The sequence below is a fragment of the Poecilia reticulata genome, linkage group LG1 (assembly GCF_000633615.1).
Source record: "Poecilia reticulata strain Guanapo linkage group LG1, Guppy_female_1.0+MT, whole genome shotgun sequence".
Classification (NCBI taxonomy): domain Eukaryota; kingdom Metazoa; phylum Chordata; class Actinopteri; order Cyprinodontiformes; family Poeciliidae; genus Poecilia; species Poecilia reticulata.
Genome location: NC_024331.1, coordinates 17696998 through 17719124, shown reverse-complemented (window position 1 = coordinate 17719124; position 22127 = coordinate 17696998). Strand labels below are relative to the sequence as shown.

Genomic DNA, 22127 nt, shown 5'->3' with positions numbered 1-22127 from the left:
AGTGATGGACTCTGACCTGAACCTTCAGAGCCACATTAAAACAGTCACAAAGTCGGCCTTCTATCACCTGAAGAACATCTCCAGGATTAGAGGACTTATGTCTCAGCGAGATCTAGAGAAACTAATCCATGTGTTTATCTTTAGCTGCATTGATTACTGCAACAGTATCTTCGCAGGTCTGACTAACAAATCAATCAAACAGCTGCAGCTGATCCAGAACGCTGCTCCTGGTGTTCTCACTAAAACCAGAAAGATAGAGCACATAACACCAGTGTTAAAGTCCCTACACTAGCTCCCTGTAGCTCAGAGAATAGACTTTAAAATACTGTTGTTAGTTTATAAATCACTCTATATCTTGGGTTTGAGATATAGAATACTTATATCTTTGAGATATATAGAATACTTATATCTCAAACCTGAGTTTGAGATATAAGTGCTAAGCCACTACCTGCTAAGTGGCTTAGCAGGTAGAACAGGTGGTCCTCAAACTTCTGGTGTGTACCCTCAGCAAAATGATTCAGTCCTAGTCTGAAGTGGAGGGGCCATTATTTTGTCCTGAATCCATCACCGTGTTGAGAACTATAGCTTCTGCACCCGTTCTGCCAATTTAGCCACTAAGCATCCCTGTGTTAAAATTTTTTTTTTTCATAAAAGTTTTCATCTATACTATAAAACCTATTTTATTTAACTTATGGTTATTCTATAAAAAAATCTCTTAGCAGCTAGATGTTTAATTGCAAATACATTCTTTTAAAAATCAGACAATGTGATTTTCTGAATTTTTCATTTTGTCTCTCATAGTTCAGGTCTACCTATGATATCAATTACAGGCCTTTCTCATCTTTTTAAGTGGGAGAACTTGCACAATTAGTAACTGACTAAATACTTTTTTCCCCACTGTAGATCATCAGATTCAACAACATATATATGAGAAACATCAACAAATATATATTTAAAAAAAATCATCCATGAATTCATTTATAGATTCATAATTTCAATGAGTCATACACAAACATTTACTGATCACAAAACAACATTAAACAAACAATAATCAACAATCCAGTAAAAAAGTTTTTATCAAGCTGATGTTTTGTAACACTGTAGCATGATAACATCTGTTTACTAACATTTTTCTCTTAATTTCATCTAGAAACCCATTTGTTTTTCAGTCCTCTGGTTATCCTTTTAATCTGAAGGTGGATCATGAGTTCAGATCTGAGGTGATGGGACAGTGAGGAGTCCTGTGGGCTTCAGCTTGCTGATCCCTCCATCCAGAATACAAACACGAGAAAAATTCACCTTGACCAGATGTGCAGCAAACTGGGAAGAAAAATATACGCCAGGTCATTTCTGAAACTCAAATAGCAATCCTAATACTCTTCTGGAGCAGTAACATCTTTACTGAAATGTAAAACAGAATTGATGACCACAGATCACCTTGCAATGTGTTTCTGTTGTAAAAGAGGCAGATTTAAAAGACGTAAAAGAAAAATAATGTCTCTGCACACAAAATATTCTGTATGTATTTCAGATGTTTGTAGTCCAGTGATATTTTAATGTTTATTTGTTGCAATTCAGAACTTTGGTTGCTATTTCTTTTTTGTGGTCTTACTGTCTCTGTTTGTGCCGTGTTTGTACCTTAAACATACTCCTCTACAAACAATGCCATGTTCAACATTAACATACACAAAAAAGCAACAAAGAGCAACATGCTAATGATACACATATACCTAAAAATTCTGATTAAAGCTTTGCATTAAATTAGAAAGTTCTGTAAATAAATAAATTAATCACTGCGGTATTTTCTACTTAAACACATACGGTGTCAAGTAGTTTTTTTAAATCCTGTATAGAATGCCTGTTAATAGCACTTGTCATTAAAAATATAAAAATATTTTACATATAAACAATAACACTACTTTATTCATGTTCTCACAGGAGGTGCATTCAAGCACCATTTCTGTATAAGAGACTGGTGAATATTAACAGTCAAACATAACTACAAATACAAAAAGTTTGTAATGTAGTGCGTGGCATACTCATGTATGTGTGGCTCAGCTTGCTCACCAAAGCAGCACTCTTTACAGCATGGCTGATGATCACAATCACACGCCCTCTGTAGTTCTGGAGGACTCCTGAAGCAGGACACTGCACAAGTTCACCATCAGGCCCGAAGACGCTGTTAAAGGGGATGTTGATGCTTCCTGAAACGTGTCCTCTCCCAAAGCTGGAGACAGTAGAGTTAAGGAGTGCAAAGTTTGGCAGGTGTGCTAATCCGTCTGAAGCAAAGCCCACAACTGTGGTGAACTTTGTTTATCTTTCCCACAATACACGTCTTTGAATATTGTGAGCTGCAAATGTTCTTTAGCAGCATGAAAAATGCCTGATTTAGAAAAGAATGAAAAGGATAATCATTTCTGTTAAAGGGAATGCAGACACCAACACTACATGAAAGAGGAAAGATAGAGCATTCAAAAGCCAAAACAATGCTCGAGTCCCCTGGTTAATCTTCCTACTTTATGCTATCCCCTCTCCCAGACCGCAGTATTTGGTTGGGCAGCTTTGTGCTGGGCTTACTGCATGTTACAGAATTTGGACGAGAAACTAAAAAAGCTCATCCCTCCTACATTTCTCTCCACTTCCCTTTCCCAGACACGGACCCCTTTTATTCGGTGATCTTTGTGTATTCGTAGCTCTACCAAGAAACCTAAGCATATCAAAAAGTAACATACATAAGACGAAAAGAAGAACATTTGTCTGCATTTTTTTATGTAAATAATAGGTTTTAAGCCACATTTGTTTGAACAAATGTTTCAGTGAGCCAGTCTGGTTTTAGGTAAGAGGTTTCAGACAGGTTATCAGAAAATGAGATTTAAGGTAACATTAACAGAGGTAACAGTGTAATTATGCAGTTCATCACATAAATAAACACTCAACCTTCAGAAAAGACCGCAATATACCGTGACGATGAAGTTGGACAACATATATTTGTTAGACGGCTGAGAAAAATGTCTTGCTGAAAACATAAAAGCAGAAAAAGAGTAAATATTTACATAATTTGCTTCAGTGTCTGAACATGTAAACTGCTGAGAAATACATTGTTATCAGATTGGATTGGTAACAGCAGTTATCCTACAAAAAAATAGAAACATTATTCTCAAACCAGAATCCCAGTAGCCAACGTTAATGGAAAGCAGCAATGACCCCCACATCACCACAAACGATCATAGTGTGACCGTGCTGGAAACTTCGGTTTCAGATGACAGATTTAACTGGCTGTATTTCTGTGAAGAGAAGCTTAATGATGTAGCAAGAAATGAGGGGCTGAGCGCTGTTGTTGCCAGATTGTTTGTCCTTGTATCTCTGCAACCTTCACTGGGTCACGCCTTTCAATATAGTAAAACCCACCAGTGTATCAGCATCCACTTTTATGTAAGAATTTATATAGTAGTTTCAGCATCGATAAGCTCATAAACATCTTAGAAACAAGACAAGTCTGGAATGATATTTATTAAGGATACTCTTCCACATTGCGAATGTCGACGGCAACAATTTTTGGCTTGCCACTTTTACTCCTTTTGGTTGGTCCGGCGAGAGAGAGTTCACAGAGGTCAATCAGATCCTCAGCCGAGATTCGGGGAGACACCTCAGCTTTCAGGTCACACAGCGCCAGGGGCTCTCGGGACTGCAGGAGAGGAGGTCAGAGGAAAAGAGATGAAGCAGGACAGAATTTCTGAACGCTGTTATGATGAATCATTTAGGGAGGAAGTGAAACCTGCCAGCTTGATTATCGTCATTAAATGATCAATAAACAGACAATTAAATCTTAATGACTCCCATGTTTATCCTTTCAGATGTATGATTTTTTTTAACAATAGCTCCACATAAAACCACTCTCATTCTCCAACATAAATAAGCATTACAAAGAAATTAGATTTATTACACCGTTGACAATTTGAAAACAAAATGTCCCTCTTCAAATGTGTAACATCACAATGCTTATAATGCAGCTAGTGGTAAAAATCTGTCGTCAGTCTGAAAGGAAGAGCCATATAAATGATGCATCAGGACTGAAAGGGTTAAATAATTCCCCTCTGTAATACTGACAGATGAGCAGCAGCCGTGGCCAGAACATAATCCTGTGGTGGGTTTGCTCGTGAGCAGCCAGACAGATTCAAAGCAGCAGGCAGCCAGAGGCATGGCTGCAGGACCCAGAGCTCTGGTGGCCAAGTGTTGTACCACCCAAACGGGCTGAAAATCATTCCTCCCTAAAAGGTAACATGTAAAAACAACACGTCTGTTTCCTGAGTAAAGCAAAAAATTAAAAATCACAAAGCTTTCACCATATTGTAAAAAAATTTTTGACACAAAAACAAGGAGGATTAAATCAGATTACAGCCGACTGCGTCTCCAGCTGGTTACGATCCGTTCTGATTTATTTAACTTTCTTTTCAAGCATACTTTCTGAATAGTCAAATGCATCTCTCGACACTTTCTAAAAATTCAAATGTGGATTTAAAAGAAAAAAATTTGAACAGCAATATTTGCAAGCTTTGCTTCCAAACAACAGCTCTGCAACTTTCAATTTATGTTTTGAGAAGAAATGGAGCGAAAGTTCAAGCCGGAAGACTCCGCCCCCTTTGTTCGCCCATCGCCGTCATGCTCATCTCCGACCTCAGCGCTGGTCGTCACCCGGCGCGTCCATTCATCAATCAAGCTCTGCATAAAAGGATCTACACCCAAGCCGTCAGCCAGTTCCCAGGTGCGTTTAACCCACCACTGCCCCTTCTCCACCCACATCCTTCGGCTCTCCAGGACAGCACCCTTTCCTGACCTCCACCACCAGTGTCGGGGCCCCGGGGGAAGAGCATCCCTAATCAGTTATCGGGATGTTCATCGAGTTCACATCAAATCTCAGCTCAAATCAGCTGCCGGGGCCCAAGCGCCAAATAACTGTTCATTCCTGTCATTAAATCTTTTAATTGTTCCTTTTTCTCCGTTTGAGTCTTTCCAGATTGAAATATATTTTCCCTTGTTTTTTTGCATAGGTGAAATAAATCACATTTATTTATTCTGTGCCATAAATGTCGAGTAGTCCGAGATCAAATTCTGTAGGCTGTGCTAGAAGGATTGCAGAAGTTTTCTACAAGGCAAAATAGAAAACAGCAGAGCAGAAATGAACAGTCATGACACGTTGGGTCTAATTTTAGACACATTAAGGGTTTTCAAATGGTTACTGAAGTCTTTATATAAAAATGATTAAAACAACAAACTGTCTGATTTTACCTTTACCAGCAGGGAAGGCTGAGCTAGTAAAGCTACATCAGGCAAATCTGCACTAGATTTGTTTTCCTTTAAGTCTCGTAGAAGGTCAACTGATAACATATAGTAAGAACAAGTTCAATATTGGATGGTTGTGCTTACTTACATAAAGTGGATGGAATTAAATGCAATAAATTAATCTCCCAGTTCAGCAGTTTTACTGTATGTGTGTCCCCACATAATGTGATGGCATTTATACAACCATCACATTGTGTATAAATACAGAAGGTTTTAAAACTTAAATAAAACCTTAAAGTTTGTTAAAGTTGTGTGCTGTATAATTACTCCACGCTGTAAAAAGAGCAGTTCGAATAAATGCTACATCAACCTGTGATTAATGAGTGGATTATGTGACCAGGATTGTATTGTAAGATAAAAAGCTAATGCATTACTAAGATGGTAACTGTCAAAAATGTAGCTAGGAACGTTGAGTTTTGAGATACCTCTTTCTTTAAATACACACATATACAGATACACATCTGTGGTACAACCTCCTCCATTGATGAACAGAAACAGGGAAAATGCACAGCTTGTCAGGGTTCTGGGCAGATGAAGCCCTGCATGGGTATTTAAATGTCAAAGTAAGCAGGGCGAGAGTCCAGGATGGCTTACAGGAACTGTGGCATTTCACTGAACAGACAGTGACGAGTCTAAACCAGACACAAATCTTCTGCAAGAGTTTGAGTCTGCGTTTGAGTCTGTGTGTGCACCTCCAATATTAAGCAATGTTCAAAGAAGGAAAAACACTGTTTACAAATGAATAGGTTGCTGTGTTTTGGGTACTGCTTCAGGACGCACTTAAAGGGAGGGTAAAGGTAAACGCTTGCTCTCACCAAGCACCACCGATTTCCACGAAGCTTCTCCTTCAGCCTGCAGTTTGAGCTTCTGCCTCACAGACTACCCGTGGCTTCCCCACACAGCTCCGATTATGAAACAATAAAAAAAACAACAACTAATTAATGGTATGTGTTTTTTTTCATTATTGTGATGCATTTATAGAACTATAGATCTCGGGATACATACCACACATTTGAATTTCAATTTAATTTAATACCCTGAACATCATGGAAGCATTTTTAGCTTTTGAAATTGTTTTCACCACATGTCTATTTATATGTGTGTTCAATTTGCTTTTAAGCTTTCTAAGGATGTAGTTATTTCTCGCCTTAAGGATTACATCACCTCTCTCCTATTTCAGGTGCCTGAAGAACGTATCACATCTTGTGCTCTCTGTTTTTCCAAGTCATGTGTGTTTTTGCTCAGGCCTCTGGGACTGTTAGCTTAACACAATACACTGTTGACTGGATGTTTTAAGGAGAGAGGTGAGAAGCACACAAATGCAACAATGGATCAATACCGAAGATCATAAAAATAAGCCTCGGCTGAAGGAGAGAGCACAGCAATCATCGGGGAGCCCAGGAAATGATCCGTTTATTCTTTTGTGTGTATGAATACACTCCATCTTGCCAAAAAAGTATTTGCTTGTCTGCCTTCACACAAATGTAAACTTAAGTGTTATTCCACTATTAATCCAAACCGTTCAATATGATCTCTAACCACCCTTTGCAGCGATCACAGCTTTTGCTCTTCTGGGAGGGTTTTCTCCAAGGTTTGGGAATGTTTCTGAGAATTTTTAACCTTCCTCAAATTAGGGCTGCATAATATTTGGAAAATATTGGTAAATGTAACTTGTGATGAATAAATAAATACATAATAGAACAGTGTCTTTGTATTTTGGTTGCACAGCAAACAAGGACTCCAGATGATGAGCAGTCTAGCTAGTTGCTGGAATAAAATTATATTCATCATTTCCATCTAAACAAGGTTGTATTAATAAAGTTACTTTCAACTGATGTCTGCTGTTTTGAATTTGAACATTTTAAACACCATACCACCTCATTTTCTTCTAAAATATTTTAGTGTCACCAAACCTACCACAAGAACAGAGTGTCAGTGTGCATGGCACTAAACTACCTAGCTCACATTTATTGCAGTCTAGGCAGTAATTTGTGGTATAAATATGGTGTAAAGTGATACATTTGGAATAAACTGTACAGGAATATCCCAAATGTCTTCTGTTGGGGTCAGGACTCTGTGTTGGCCGGTCAAGTTTTTTTTGTGTCCTGAGTTTGTGTCCACAGGCTGCACAGTGGCGCAGTTGGTAGAGCTGCTGCCTTGCAGCAAGAAGGTTCTGGGTTTGATTCCCGGCCCCGGTCTTTCTGCATGGAGCTTGCATGTTCTCCCTGTTCATGCATGGGTTTTCTCCGGGTACTCCGGTTTCCTCCCATAGTCCAAAAAACATGACTGTCAGGTTAATTGGTCTCTCTAAATTGTGCATGGTTGTGGAGACACACAACCATGTGTGCATGGTTGTGTGTGTTGCCCTGCGACAGACTGGCAACCTGTCCAGGGTGACCCCGCCTCTCGCCCGGAACGTTGGCTGGAGATGGGCACCAGCAACCCTCCTGAACCCACTGAGGGACAAGGGAGTAAGAGAATGGATGGATGGAGTTGTTCAACACAGCTACATGTAAATATCAGGAAATGAAAGCTGACATTCTTAACTCTTCTCTCCTGCTCATCTTTTGATGTTAAACCCAAATGTCTTCACAACAAAACAAAGGAATTTGCCTTGATGTTCCAATATTTTTGAAGGGGACTGTACATATACATGTCTTTACATTGAAAAGTACTACATATATGACTATTTGTATTTCATTTCACATAAGGTGCTTGTAAATAATTTTTTAAAGCTCAACAGAAATAATCTTTGTGAAGATAAGTCTTAGAAAATAAAACCTGTTAAAATAACATCTGCAGTTAAAGCTCTGTTAGAGTGAGAAGTACATAATTTACACGGCATTGAGCGTCATCTACACTTTGGGAATTATCTGGTCGGAAACTCAAATGTAACAGATTTTCAGTTAGACATAAAAGTCTCTGGCTGCAAGCGAGACAAGTAGCTCAGATGGAGATAATACACTTTTAATGAGCTTATTATAAAACTGTCAGCACCTATTACATCTCTAATGCCCAGGTCTGAACGGATGGCACTGGAAGAGAAATGAAGAATACATTTGCAGTATGATGCTAATAATTTTCAATAGAATGGAAATGGGGAGGTAATCATATTTCAAATCAAGAAGCCTTGCACTGTCACATTTTAAATTTTAGTACCTTTAGTTTAGCACTACTCTCAGTGTTGATATCATGGTCAGCACTTGTTTATTCAGTGTAATTGCATTTATAATACATGGTCCAGCTACCAGTCTCAAGGTAGGCTGTGGTCTTGGAAAAAAAAACAACCTATGGTTTCAAAACATTAAAAATTTTCACCTCTACATTTTTAATGGAAATGTTGTGGTTTTAATAAGTCAGGTAGAAAGCTTTCTGCACTGGACAGGTGTCAGTAACACTCAATTATGAAAATCCAGTGTGGATTTGGGAGGCAGAAATTATTTAGAGACGAGCTCCAGGCCCGCATGTTTGGGAAAGGGTCAAAGTGATAACAGATGGACAGTCCAACAACCAAAGAGCATCCAACATAACAGTGTGGAGGTAAGAACATTTACGTGACAGCAAACACTTAATGAATCTTTTTTTTATTTGTTTGCTTTATATTTTTACCTCATAATACTTTTATGAGGTATAAATATTCTATATTAACAGCCACATAATGTAGATCTTTATCTTAGTTTGATGGTGAGTTTCCAAGATGAAATCATGTCCTAATGTTCATTTTGAGACTGACTTACTAATTACTTCACACAACTACACTACAAAACACATCAATTATCCCTGGTAAGCTAAAAACCAGACCCAAAAATCAATCAATAGTATTTTACAATTGATGTTATAATGTATTGTGAAGTATTTGATTTGCATTTGGATTTTGTTTTGTGTGATTCTGTCCTTCTATCCCACGTTTACAGTGAACCAGTCTCTATTATAAGATTTACCCAACCTCTACTCTCTCTCACTTAATTAGTTCAGAAAATTGTAAAGCAAAAAGCAACTATAAATTGCCTCCACCTTATTTTTTTTTAATGTAAATATATGGATAATTGTGTGTGTGAGACTAACCAGGTCCGTCTTCGGCATGTCTTGGTAGTCAGATGAGAAATAAGTTGCTGTTTTTCCAAAGATGCCGTCACCGCCAGCTTTCATTGGCTGAGCATACTGTCGGTAGGTTGCGCTCTTTGGAGTCCAGCAGAAGAGGTTGATGGATTCGCGAACACAGCGCTCGATGTCAATTTCTGTACAAACAATGTGAAAGGAAAAAATAAACATACATGTACGACGCTGTAGAGCTTTTGTCTTATCTTTCAACAGACAGAAAGAAAGGAAAGACATTCCCATGCTTTTCCAGACTGCATAGGACCCTTGAGTGTGGGAGGTTGCATTAAATTGCAGCAGCATGTAGTTTGACCTTGGCAATTTGCCTTCATTAGCAACCCAAGCATTCATTTAGCACTGCCAGCGGCCTTTAAGGTAATAACTGCCTTATTTAAGCAGGTGTTGCTCCTTTGAGTTTAGTATAATAGGTTATAAATACTCTTTCATCAAAAAGCAACTTTTTTTTTTGTTGAATTTCAATGTAGCCTGCTTCTCATTGTGAGAACAGAGAGGATTATGGATCTGGGACTTGTTGGATTAGCCGAGGATTTGGGTAAATTAGGAATGCTGTACCCTCGCAGTCCTTCACGCAGACAGCCTCTTTCATTCTGTCGGCTTCTTCGAGGCCAGTAAGCAGGTCTGGCTAATGAGCTCTTCTTGGTGTGACCTGCACCTGGGCCAGGCTGCGGAGAAGTTATATAGAACATTTATCATGGCCTCCCTCCGCTCCATCACAGTGTCAAGGTAAGGAGGTTGTCAGCTCTCTGGGGATAGGACCTGACACACTCAGTTACAAGGTCCATTTCAGTGAAAAACACACCGAGAGTCTGATATTCCACACCGACAGGCTAGCAGTAGTTCAACGAAACACATTTTCCCTCCCTAGGGCCATGAATGCTGCCTACAATCACTCCTTCTGCTAGAAGAGGCAGAAATGAGGAGGAGGAGATTGATTGCTTTAACAATCTCTCGGCTCAGCTGGGCATTCTAACACAGCCAATCTGCTTAACAACCAACTTGTCAGAGTAAAATAATGGAGTAAATAACATATATAGTGGCATATAGAAGTGTGAGACGTGGCTCGTTGCAATAAACTTCTGAAAAAGCTGGATTACTTAACTAAGAGTGGCAATAGAAAAAACAGGAAAAGAATTTTCACGATTAAAACATTTTATGTAAAACAAAAACCAGTTTTTTTTCTTTCAAATACAATAAATGTTTCATTTATCACTGTTTTATTATTATTTTATTGTAAACTGAAATACTAATCACTTTACAATAAGTCAGTCCAGTAGTGACTAATCTAAATACAGCAGTTTTCATGCTTGTCCAATTCTTTTGTGGCCTAATGTCAAAAAATATTTGAAAATGTTTTATTCTTGTGACTTCACAAATACATTCTTGTGATTTGCCTAACAGAGCATTATCCAGTTCAGGTCTGAACAGACACATCATGTTCAATTTTAAATTAGTGGTGATCAAATCCAATGTAAACCCATAAAAAAAACCCCGTAAAGTAGCTGTTCGGTTAAGTGCTGTAAGCTCCCAGGCAGAGTGCCAACAAGACAAACAGCTTCTTTTACACTTCAATTTCTATAGAATACATAAACGGAACCATTTTACTCAGCCTGTCTGTTGCTCTAGTTGAGCTACATTTCACACATGTGTAGCATGTGCTAAACATGCTAATCATATTTATCACATGAACAGCGTTACAATACAATTATACAATTATAAGTTACACGTCTTCAAAGACAGATGGGTTTATTATTAGATTCAAGCAATATATTTCGCTGCACACCAGCCTACTGTCACCTTGAACTGAATGTTGTATACTGTTTGCACACAATTTCTGCGACCCGTGGCTGATTTCTCAGAGCTGACAATCAATAGCTGGAGATCATCAACTCTGTGCTTGTTGTGTCTCATTGAACCAAACACTAATGTCCCACGAACAATGCCAGTGCGTTATCTGTACACACAAGGTTCATGTCGGCTAGAGAGTCGCTCTTGTCCACTGTGAATCGGTGAAGTGCATAAACACAAGAGAACTCTGCAGATTACACTGAGCTACGTGCAAAGGGTATCAAAAGAGGAGATTAATTGCCATCGATCGTCAACTTGAGATGTCCGGCTTGCTAAAAAATTAAATGTGGCACCGCTATATACCCGTTTAAAATATTTAAAGCTGCAGTATGTAACTTTTATCTAAAACATTTTGTTGCACATTTGTTTAACCTGTTACTATGTGGTGACATTATGGCAAAAGACAGTTTATTTGTGAAAAAAAAGGAGCTTCTCCACTTTCTCCCAGTGTTAACTTGAAACAATCAATCAGAGTCAGGAGGAGGGTTTTAGCACTGCCAATCATCCTCCAGGTAATGCTGCTCATCATTCCTTCCCCCCTCTGCTCTCCGTTACCCTCCAGCTTCTTCCAGAGGGCAGAGATTCTTGTGAAAGCTCAGGCTAGTTAGCATAGCCACCGATGTCAGTGGATAAACAAGTTTCCTGAAACAATAAATCATTTTGCTGCCATTAGAACACTGAGCATAAGTACACAGGAATGATTCACAGCACTATGACCATCCTCCTGGTTCTGATTGGTTGATTTTGGTTGGAAACAGTGCATTTCTTCAGAGCGAGGAACTGGAGGAGATTGATCATTTCACAGATTATCTCATATTATCAGAACATATTGACAGTTTTAAATATGTACAAAACATTTTTAATAAAAGTTTCATACTGATGCTTTAATGCTTAAAAGTCGGGTATGTAATCTAGACAAAGAAATGTGCAGTAGAAACATACAGACATTCCTAAATTTTATAGTAGTTTAGAGATGCAAACATTAATTTTACAATTGCAGGAAATGTAGAGAATGAAAAATATTCAACGCTAGTTTTTAATCCGGATGTCTTGTCCTTATTGGAATATGTAACTATTGAACTGGGTTCCATGTGTAATGGACTTGTCAGTGGGAATTACCATCACTGACTTCATTTACTGCTCCAGTTGTCCCAAGCAGGAGGGTTAAGTGTATGAATCCTGATGTGAGGAATCCTTTAGGAATCACTATCCTGGAACAAATCAGCTAGATCCGACAGCTGCAAACTGGAATAGAGAAGGACTGAATGGGAACTTTATTCCTGCACTGATTTAACACAGATTGAGAATCTTGTATAAAACTGAAAGACAAACTGAACTTTTTTCATAAATTACACTAGCGGTGCCCAAGTCCTGTCCACGAGAGCTACCATTCTGCTTTTAGATGCATCCATTCTCCAACACACTTGAACTCATGTATGGTACTTAGGTCAAGTAGCTGAATTCCCTTCCCAGAAGTCATTCAGATTGGTAGAGGCCTTTTCGCAGGACACTCATCTGATTCAGGTGTGTTGCAGAAGGAATGTGTCTAAAACTTTCTTTCAGTCTTGGCCACTATGCTGCAGATCAGTTTCACACTGTTGGCAGTCTTGTTATAGCCTGGGCCACCTTTATTCTTATTCATATCCTCAGAGTTCTTGTGTTAAACTTCCAGTGACCAGTATAAGTTGTGTGACCAATACCAACAACACACCTGTTCCCCATTCACACCAGAGACCTTGTAACACTAATGGGTTGCATATTATGAGAGAAAATAGCTAATTGGTCACAATTTGGACATTTAAATTTAACTTCATTGTTTCATTTAGTTGCCAGTGGTTAAGACATTAATGAATATGTGCTTAATTATTTTTGAAGGGATTAGAAATTTACATTATTAAACAAGCTGTACACTGACTACTTTAAATTGCATAAAGGTGTCACGTCTTAAGTGTCGGCCCAAAAAAAGAATTAATGAAATATTTACATAAATATGATGGGGTGTGCTCTCTGAGTGAGATACTGTTCGATGCTATTTTAAATTTGGGGAAGAAAAAAAAATATTCAGCAACCAGATATAGCACTTCATAATAAAAAGCAACAAAAAATGTGGGCAAAAAAAAAACAATTTCTGGTATTTCTGCTTCAATCTGTGCCACACAGTGAGCTAGACAACTTCTATTTGACCTGTTTTATAATCCAAAACCAGCAGCAGGCTGTGTTGTTCTGCCTCCACACACGAGGCTCCTGTAGTTGTGAATGTGATGCATGTGGTGCCGGCTCTGTAAAAAATGAATGGAAGCTTCAGCTCAATGAGGACATCAATTTTCCACGCCTAATGGCAGAAATGAACAGCTGCAGGCCACAAATCACAGGATATGAAGCATAATTCACTAGCCGCGTATATGTAAATGTGCATGTGCGTGACTTTGTATAAACATGAAGTAAAATTTTATTGCCGTCGTTTGACAAAGGTTGCCTTCACATTTACAGACCTGAGCAAAAATATTTGAAACATATTGCCAAAAGTGCATGATTTATGCCGTCGGCAGAGTTAGAAAGATATTAACGTTTCAGAGTGACTCAGCCTCAGCACCACCTTGAATGTTATAGTGAACCTGTGAAGGAAGCCAAAGATTAAGGTGACACAGCAGGGAAGCCTTCTGACTTGAAAGGTCGATCACCAAAGACAAAATAGCACTGGAAACATGAATAGAACTGCTCAGAAATAAGAATGGTTTTCATGTTGCAATGCGAGTAAATATTGTCCTACTGAATATTGAGAAGGGCATTCATTTGTGAGTTGCCACTGAAAAAAATATATTGTTAATTTCACTTTTTAATAAAAACAAAAAGGATATTTGGCTTTTAATCAATGCTGGCTGTGCACTTGCTTTCCAAGTCATCGTCTTCTATTTTTTCTATGAACATTGGGCTTTTTGATTATGGCAACACTTGCAGAATAAAGACATTAGCACAGTGCTTAAACCTATTTGTATTAAAATAAAATATATCCCAAAACTTTTAATATATAAAAAATGTTTTAATTTTAGTCTGGGACATTGTCTGTGGCTAAGAAAACAGACAGTACCAACATAGCTTATTTAGGTACAAATTAAAAATAAGTTCTTAGGTCTTCACTGTTTTAGAGATTATAAACATTTTGCTTAAGTGGGTGGCACCAGGCTTAGCAGGCCTTGCTTGTCACAGGTTGTGTAAAAAACTGCCAACATAAACCAGACCAGAACTTTGCTGGAGGCTTAGATAAACAGTCTTTCCACTCCAGAATCAGTTCCTAATATAGTGTAAGAGGAGTTCAAAATATCATGCTATAACAATCCGGGTATAGTTAGCTGGCAATAATTTACCAAAAAAAAAAAAAACACAGTTGGCAGAAGGAGCCAGCCAGTTTAGAATAACACTAGAGAAGCTGACTGCAGCTTCAGGCCAACATATTTTACCTGTATAAGGAAAACCTGGACTCCTTCTCCCTTCTGGCCCAGACATATGTTGAAGATTGACAGAAAAACACTGAACTTTGGCAACACTAAAAGTGGACACTAGCGGAAGCTTCTCTTGCAGCATTTCTTCATCTCTTCTGAGCAAATTTTTTCCTGTATACTTATTTCATCCCAAAATATGCTCAGTTTTTTTTTTTTTTTTACACTAAGCAACACAGCTTAAGGAAATAGGTGGAGCAATCACTCAGCATGAAGTGTACACTGAACATCTCAAGACATTTGTACAAGACACTAAACACTAAAAGTAAGGGGAAAAAAAGACGACATCTTTCAAAATAAATAAAATCTTTACAATGCCAGCAAATTAGAAAATAAATAGGTAATTATAAGTTAACAGTACAACTATAAAACTGTCAAACTTTGCGTTTTTGCATAGGTTGAGGAGCTAACACTAGTTCTTGTTGCACCTGCTTTGGTTTTGCACTGGTTCCTGAGGGAAGAAGACTTTTGGGTCAGTGTGGCGTTTACAAATTAAGTCAAATGGAAGCACAAAAGGTGCAACAAGAAATCTCAAAAGGAAATGACCTTTTCTACAAGTCGAACATATTCTACTCAGTTCAGTTTATTATGCTCAAACTGAAGCTTCAATTTGGTAAATAGGTTTTAAAAAGTAGACAAAAAAGAAACACAAAACTATAGAAAGCCTCTAAACATTTTTAATTGTCACTAGAAAGCTTTCTTCAGTTTCTGCTAACCTTTTATTTGAAGTATGCTTATTGTCTATTCTAGTCACCTCTAAAAATGTTCACTCCAACTTGGGTCAACAGGGCTCTTTACGATGCAGTTTAAAGTTCCCTCATCTGCTCCTGTGGCATCACTCCATATTGCAATATCTGTATTCTGCGTTTTTGCAAGGCTTGAAAACATCAGACCTTCAACTTAAGCTTTTTTTTTTACTCATACTAGGTACTGCAAAATGCTGCAAATAACATTAGCAATCTTTTGACTTCACTTTTTGTTAAATGAAATGCATCCATCACCAGAGCCAGTGAATCAGCCCCACAGCAGAACATAGTCCAAACCATATCTTGAGATATCCAGTGGTATTTTTCCTTAAGAGCACATTTTATTTATAATCAGTCTCTTTTTCCATTAATGAACATTATTCCAGAGGAAGCTTGTTTTATTAGTTTAAGTTACCGGGAAAAAAAAACAAAAACTTTTTAGCCAAAGTGTTTTAGTGTTCTAACACTTGTGGGAACCTCTTTCGATCTCCAGCTGAAACTAGAAGTTTACACAGAGCGACTGCATAGAGACGCATCTGTTTGAAGTTAAGTCAGAACAAACTTCTCTTGTTTTGGGTCATTAAGAATTTTGGGTTTAGCAGATGTCTACATTACATCAGAATTCTTGTTAATGCATTCAAATTCAGAGGTTTGCATGCTTTTCCTCAGCATTTGGCAGAATTTCCTTTGAACTGCATAAAACGTTAATTTTAAGAATGTAAATAATTCCAACCAGAGTGGTAAATAGCAATTAAGCCCATTATTATTCAAACCCCTGATATATATGACAAAATTATTTTAATTCAAGCAAGGCGTTTGCAGGCAACAGACAACTAAACTACCTGAAGACATTAAGACAATTTGAAAGACAGGGGCTTTCAATCATATTAGATTCGAGTCAAGATTCTGGCTGGGTTGCTGCAAAACATTATTAACGTCTGTAAGTAAAACTAAGAGATTACTTTAAACCCAAATGTGCCAAGAGTATGAAATATACGAGTTCACACATATAATTCAGGTGAAATGTCGATACTGTTCCCCACCCAATTTTCCAGAGAGCTCAATCCTTCTTAATCTGAAGTTTAAAAAGTAACGCAAAGCTGGAAAACTAATTTATGGCAGTACAGCAATGAGGCTGTAAATTCCAACAAATTGAATGGGTTGGTGAATGGATGGAGGATTTCCCATACTCTTATTAGCCAAATCAACCAAATTCTATACTTTTGCAGACTGTGTAGGAATCCCGTGAGGATATTGGTTACTGTTGGTCAGTAATTTTTTTTATACTAAAATATGAAATGGAACTGAAAAGAGAGAAACAGTAAAGCGATGTTTATAAACCAGAGCAAAGTACTGGCTAACATCCTTACCTGGAAGGTCAGAGAAGAGCAGGATGCATTCATTAAAGCCATTAGCCAATAGACGGTCCCTGAGCTGCTGCAGTATGGCAACGCCAATACAAAAGGGGAACGAGGAGCTTCCCAGTAGCAGCGTGTCCCACAGGTGGAAGATTTTGTGCAGAGGAAACACGTCTGCATGCCAGGTGGAAAAACAAATACAACAGGGGAAATGTGTCACAAATACCATATCAGTGTCTGGATTTTTAAAAAATTTTTTAATGAGATTTAGTTGTTCCTGCACTGTATAAACAATTACAGAGGTGGACAATTACCCTGTAAGTGAAGAAGTATGGAATAAATTTGTCCCTGTGGATTAAAACTACAAGCTTACAAGGCAAAACTGAGCAATGCCCGGAAGCATATTTGGTGTAGGAGGCAGCTGGGAAAAGGTTTAGGTGGGCGATGTTACAAAAAAAAAAAAAAAAAATGACTGGAAGAACATCAGCAGGTTTAGGAGCTTTAGAACAAGAACTCTCATTATGAGCCAACTCTTTTCAGGCCAAATAAAACCACATCCTGATACCATGTCCCTCTGCAATTATTATTTCAATCATATGACTTTCCGTGCTCCTAAATGTAACACATCTCCTCTCTTGACATGCATAAACATGAATCTGACTTGGTGCTTCTGTTTATGCTATTCAGATTTTTATTTATTTATTTTTTTTCCCGTCTATATGGAGGCAGAATCCCACAGTGGTGCAGTGGGCTGAGTGCTGAGAGAACGCTTCAGAGGGTCCCAACACATTAGCAGTCAACTGAATAGACTGGTGGGTGTGAGTGACAGGTAGTGTGTCTGTTTGTGAAAGGAAGCAGGGCCTCCAACCTTGTTTCATATTGGACTGAGGACATTAGCAGTCAGAAAAGCACACCTGAATACCAGGCACTGACTGGCTCTGTGGGAGGATTTTGGACAAAAGGGAAACAAACTAAACTCTGCACCCTCACATGTAAGAGAATGTGTCTGATTAATTAAAAATGGAGTTATACTACCAAGAACAGAGAACATATTGGCAATCGCACTGACCAATTGCTAATAGGGTCAGTTAATGGAAATCACTATTTTCAGATTATATGTATGCATCCAAACTCAACGTGAAAGTTGTTCAAATAGTTGTTCTACTTATGTTACTTTTACTGGTAAAAAAAAAAAATATATATATATAGGTTGGTTTGATCAAGGTTATGCTTTAAAGTGTGTAAAGATAAGAGCATGAAATAAACATACATGACCTTCTCAGTGTAACAGATGTAAACATGGAGCTATTCACTGGAATCAGTAGAAGCACATAAAAGGTAGTAGTTTAACAAACATGAAACCGGATGATCTAATTGATTATATTTCACTGCTTAAATTTTGACAGCTCAGCTTGAGATCAGAGTTTGGTAGAGAGGTGACAATCAAATGCAGCTCATTTGTCAGGCACACATATTTGAACATCAAGTTATTTAATTACAATCCAATGAAATAAGGACACATTTAAACATGAATATAAGATATAATAGAAAAAATACAGGCAGTGGTGAGTGGATCTTATATTTCTCTAGATGTTTTTCATCTAGAAAAACATCTGAAAAATGCAATTATCTGCTAGGAACAACAACAACAAAATGCAACTTACGTGTAAACATTGTGAGGAACCAGGGAATAGCATAAAGCTGTGAAGGGGAAAAAAAACAGAAAGAGAGGGAAAGACTAGTTATATTTGGACGTTATTAGAATTTATTAATCTGGACTTCAAAAAATTACATAATACTGTACTTCACATTCACATCAATAACAACTTGGAAGCACAAATGTGCTGAAAACACAAGATTAGTTTGGTTCTTAGGCAGAACTGGGAAAGCAAACAAATGAATGCCACTATGCCAGTTCTGACATCCTTCCTCTTATTCTCAGCTGAGCATAAAAAACCCCACCTGCTCTCACAGAGAGGCAGTATTCCACCTTAAACTAATGGGGCACACATTTAGCCTGTTGGATCAGTTAGAGAAAAACTATAGCTAGTCTCAGAAAAGGTAATTGACCTGTGATTGTGCAGGAGCTGGTATCTATTCAATAATAAGGACCTCTGGTGTCTGAAATAGTGATGAACCAGAGCATTACTGTGCTCCCAGTATCATCCTGAGTCACAGAAACTCTGGTTCAGCCAGATTGAATTAGTGCAGGTGCAAATTGTATACTCTGGAGAGGAGATGGGACTAAATTGAAACAGCCTGAATTAAACCACAGACTATGTGTAATCTGATTGCTAACCATGCTGAAAAAAAGAGCACTGGAAACTTACCAAAGGTCCATAATGAGTTTCTGTGTCACTGAACAAATAGATGCTGCAGCATCTATTCACTAATGGAGAATGAGTTAGGAATCTGAAAAGTACAACTACAGAGTTTGTTGTTTATTCAGTTTTAGCTAAACTTTTTTTTCCATGCAAAGCAGACATATTGGATGTTTGCTTTGCTGTTGCCACAAGAATGTAGACTTACAACTTGAAAATCCAAATTCAGGGTACTTCGTAGTTAAAATGTTCACTTTAAAATATCTTATTCTGAGTAAAAATAAAACATGATAAAACTGTCTTCTTCAATTTTGTGAGTTTTTATGACAAACTCCAAAACTTGTAGTACCTACTGTTTCAAAATGTCTCTATGTAGTACCCATTGGAAAACAGTGTTTTGTATATATTCTTTGGCTTTGTAGGGGCTGATGGAGTATTTGCTCAGTGAAAGTTAAGTGGATTTAATGTCTTTTGTCTAATTACATAGTCTGACGTGCATGACAGCTGTATCCACACAGATTATTTAGCATTATCCAAACCTAAAACTAAAACAGAAACACAGCCAAAGTTGGCAAGACTTCAAAGGCTTAAAATCCATCAGAAAAACAGTAACTTTTTTGTGAGGCTGATTAACTGTTTCAAGGCACAGGCTGGTTATAAACATCAAGGTATATCAAAGTTTTAAAAAGTTACATTTTCAAAACTGCTAAAATGCCCTGCCATAGCGTTTATGTAGGTTAAATATATTTTCATGAGAAACCAGAAAAAGTGGCACACGAGATTTTCTCTGGCTGTGTGGAGAATAAATAAGTCAGCTCCACAGCCTGCTGATCAGCACTGCAGCTCAGCTGGCTGAATGAAGGGTCCTACGTTCCCTTATATATAAAGAAAGAAAATAAACTGGTTGCAAGTATTTAGAACTGTTAAAAAAAACAGTCTTTTTCTAACTAAAATAAGACCAGCTGTCACTCTTATTAATGCTTATGGTGTTAAGTCAGCATTACTTTTCAGATCAGCTTTTTGCATTTTCGTAATCTGGCAAAAACATTACATTTTATTGTGGGGATCTTAGTATATCAGACAGGAAGTGGTAAGGATAGAGTTGCTAAAGAGTGACTGGACCACTTTCACAACTGCTTGCACTTCTAACTTTGTTTAAATTTATGTAACAATAAAAAATTATGCTTAAACATTGCAGATTACATCCATCCATCCATCTTCTTTACACCCTTGTCCCTTAGTGGGACAAGGGTGTATGTATTCCCTTATCTCCAGCTAACGTTCCGGGCGAGAGGTGGGATAGGGATACACTAGACAGGTCCGCCAGTCTGTCGCATGGCAACACAGAGACACACAAAACAAACAATCATACACACACACACTCACACCTAGGGGCAATTTGGAGAGGCCAATTAACCTGACAGTCATGTTTGTAGATTGTGGAAGGAAACCGGAGTACCCGGAGAAAACCTACCATGCACAGGGAGAACATGCAAACTCCATGCAGAAAGACCCGGGCCGGGAATCGAACCCAGAACCTTCTTGCTGCAAGGCAACAGCTCTACCAACTGCGCCACTGTGCAGTCCCTTGCAGATGACATTTCAAGTCTAAATCCAATATCTTACACACTTATCAATAGTGGGGTCGCGAGGTGTGCCAGTGCCTAGCTCCAGCGGTCAACAGCTTAGAGGTGGGGTGGACCCTGGACAGGTCGCCAGTCCATCACAACAACAAAACTGCATTACTTAAACAGCTGTGGGATTTTTTTCAGTCTTAAATAAAACAGTAATTTTGTTTAAATGTGGTGAAAATGAGGTAGTTTTATTTAATGCTTTCTTACAATCCACTGGCTATGCAGGACATTTAACAAGAAACTAAATTTAATTGCAGTAAATCCAATTACCAATAGTAATTTTGTTTTAAATGCACCACTCAAGAGCTGCAGCGTCAAAAACTCAGAAGGAAGCTGCAGGTTCTGATACTCCACTAGCCAAGATGACACACATTCATCAGCACACAACTAAATTCACGGACAGGTGGCACAGACTTTAACCTCGTCACTGAGCAAAGCTGTAAGGAGGAAGGCAAAGGGCAGCAGGAATTGACCCATTGTGAAAGAAATAAGCCAAGTCCGGCAGAAGGCAGTCATTAAGTGTGCCTGGAAGACATGAGCCGCTGTATAAATTACTAGCTGTGGACTGTGGGGAGAACTTGACCGTGACCACAAATTCAGGAAGGAAGGATGTGGAACAAAAAGTGTCAGTGGCAATGAAGAGATATAACCGGCCATCCAAGGAGGTTCCTTTGCCCTCGGCAAGGAGCAAGAAAATAAGAATAATTTTCTTCTGAATTCCTATTGAAGTAAAACTTGCAGTGTAAGATGAACATAATCTGAGCATGTCCTGCACTGGAGCCTGTTGTCATCAGTCTGACAGGACACTTTCATCCTGTGCAACTTACATCTGGAATGAAGCCAATTTCATTTAGATGGTTGCTTAGCTCTGGGTCATGAAAGGCAATCATCTGGGAGAAAACAGTCAAGTACTCTGGAACAAAAGCAAAAGAGCAAAAAGGTCAGGAAAAAAATCTATTGTATAACATTTACTCAAAAACACACAATGAATGTGGCTTTGATAGCTATGAATCAATTCACCCCTTTGCAAATTAATGTGCCATTGTTAATCGTCAAGAGAAATAAATGGATGTTTTATCGCTGCTAGTAAAATACTTTTCATAAGTTATGAAAATAATCAGAAAAATGTTAGCCGGGTGTCGCCTTCCTAAGCAATTCCGCTCAATTCTCATCTCCCTTCAGTGCACCTTCTGGGATTTCTCTCATTGAGCTCGATTTCTCTGGCTGAATTTCAACCATGCCAATCAGCGAACAGAAGGATTAGTTG

General features: G+C 38.2%; 1 protein-coding gene across 1 annotated transcript in view; it reads right to left on the bottom strand.

Moving 5' to 3' along the window:
• Positions 1-273: 273 nt before the first annotated feature.
• tbck (TBC1 domain containing kinase) overlaps positions 274-22127 on the bottom strand; it is a 33258-nt gene continuing 11404 nt past the window's right edge. The window contains exons 20-26 of the mRNA XM_008406208.2: positions 21688-21773; positions 18570-18606; positions 16918-17079; positions 9406-9578; positions 3522-3685; positions 2068-2227; positions 274-1320 (exon numbers count right to left, since the gene is read on the bottom strand). Coding sequence (XP_008404430.1) covers positions 1210-1320; positions 2068-2227; positions 3522-3685; positions 9406-9578; positions 16918-17079; positions 18570-18606; positions 21688-21773 — 893 coding nt within the window. The 3' untranslated portion in view covers positions 274-1209. The remainder of the gene's footprint in view (positions 1321-2067; positions 2228-3521; positions 3686-9405; positions 9579-16917; positions 17080-18569; positions 18607-21687; positions 21774-22127) is intronic.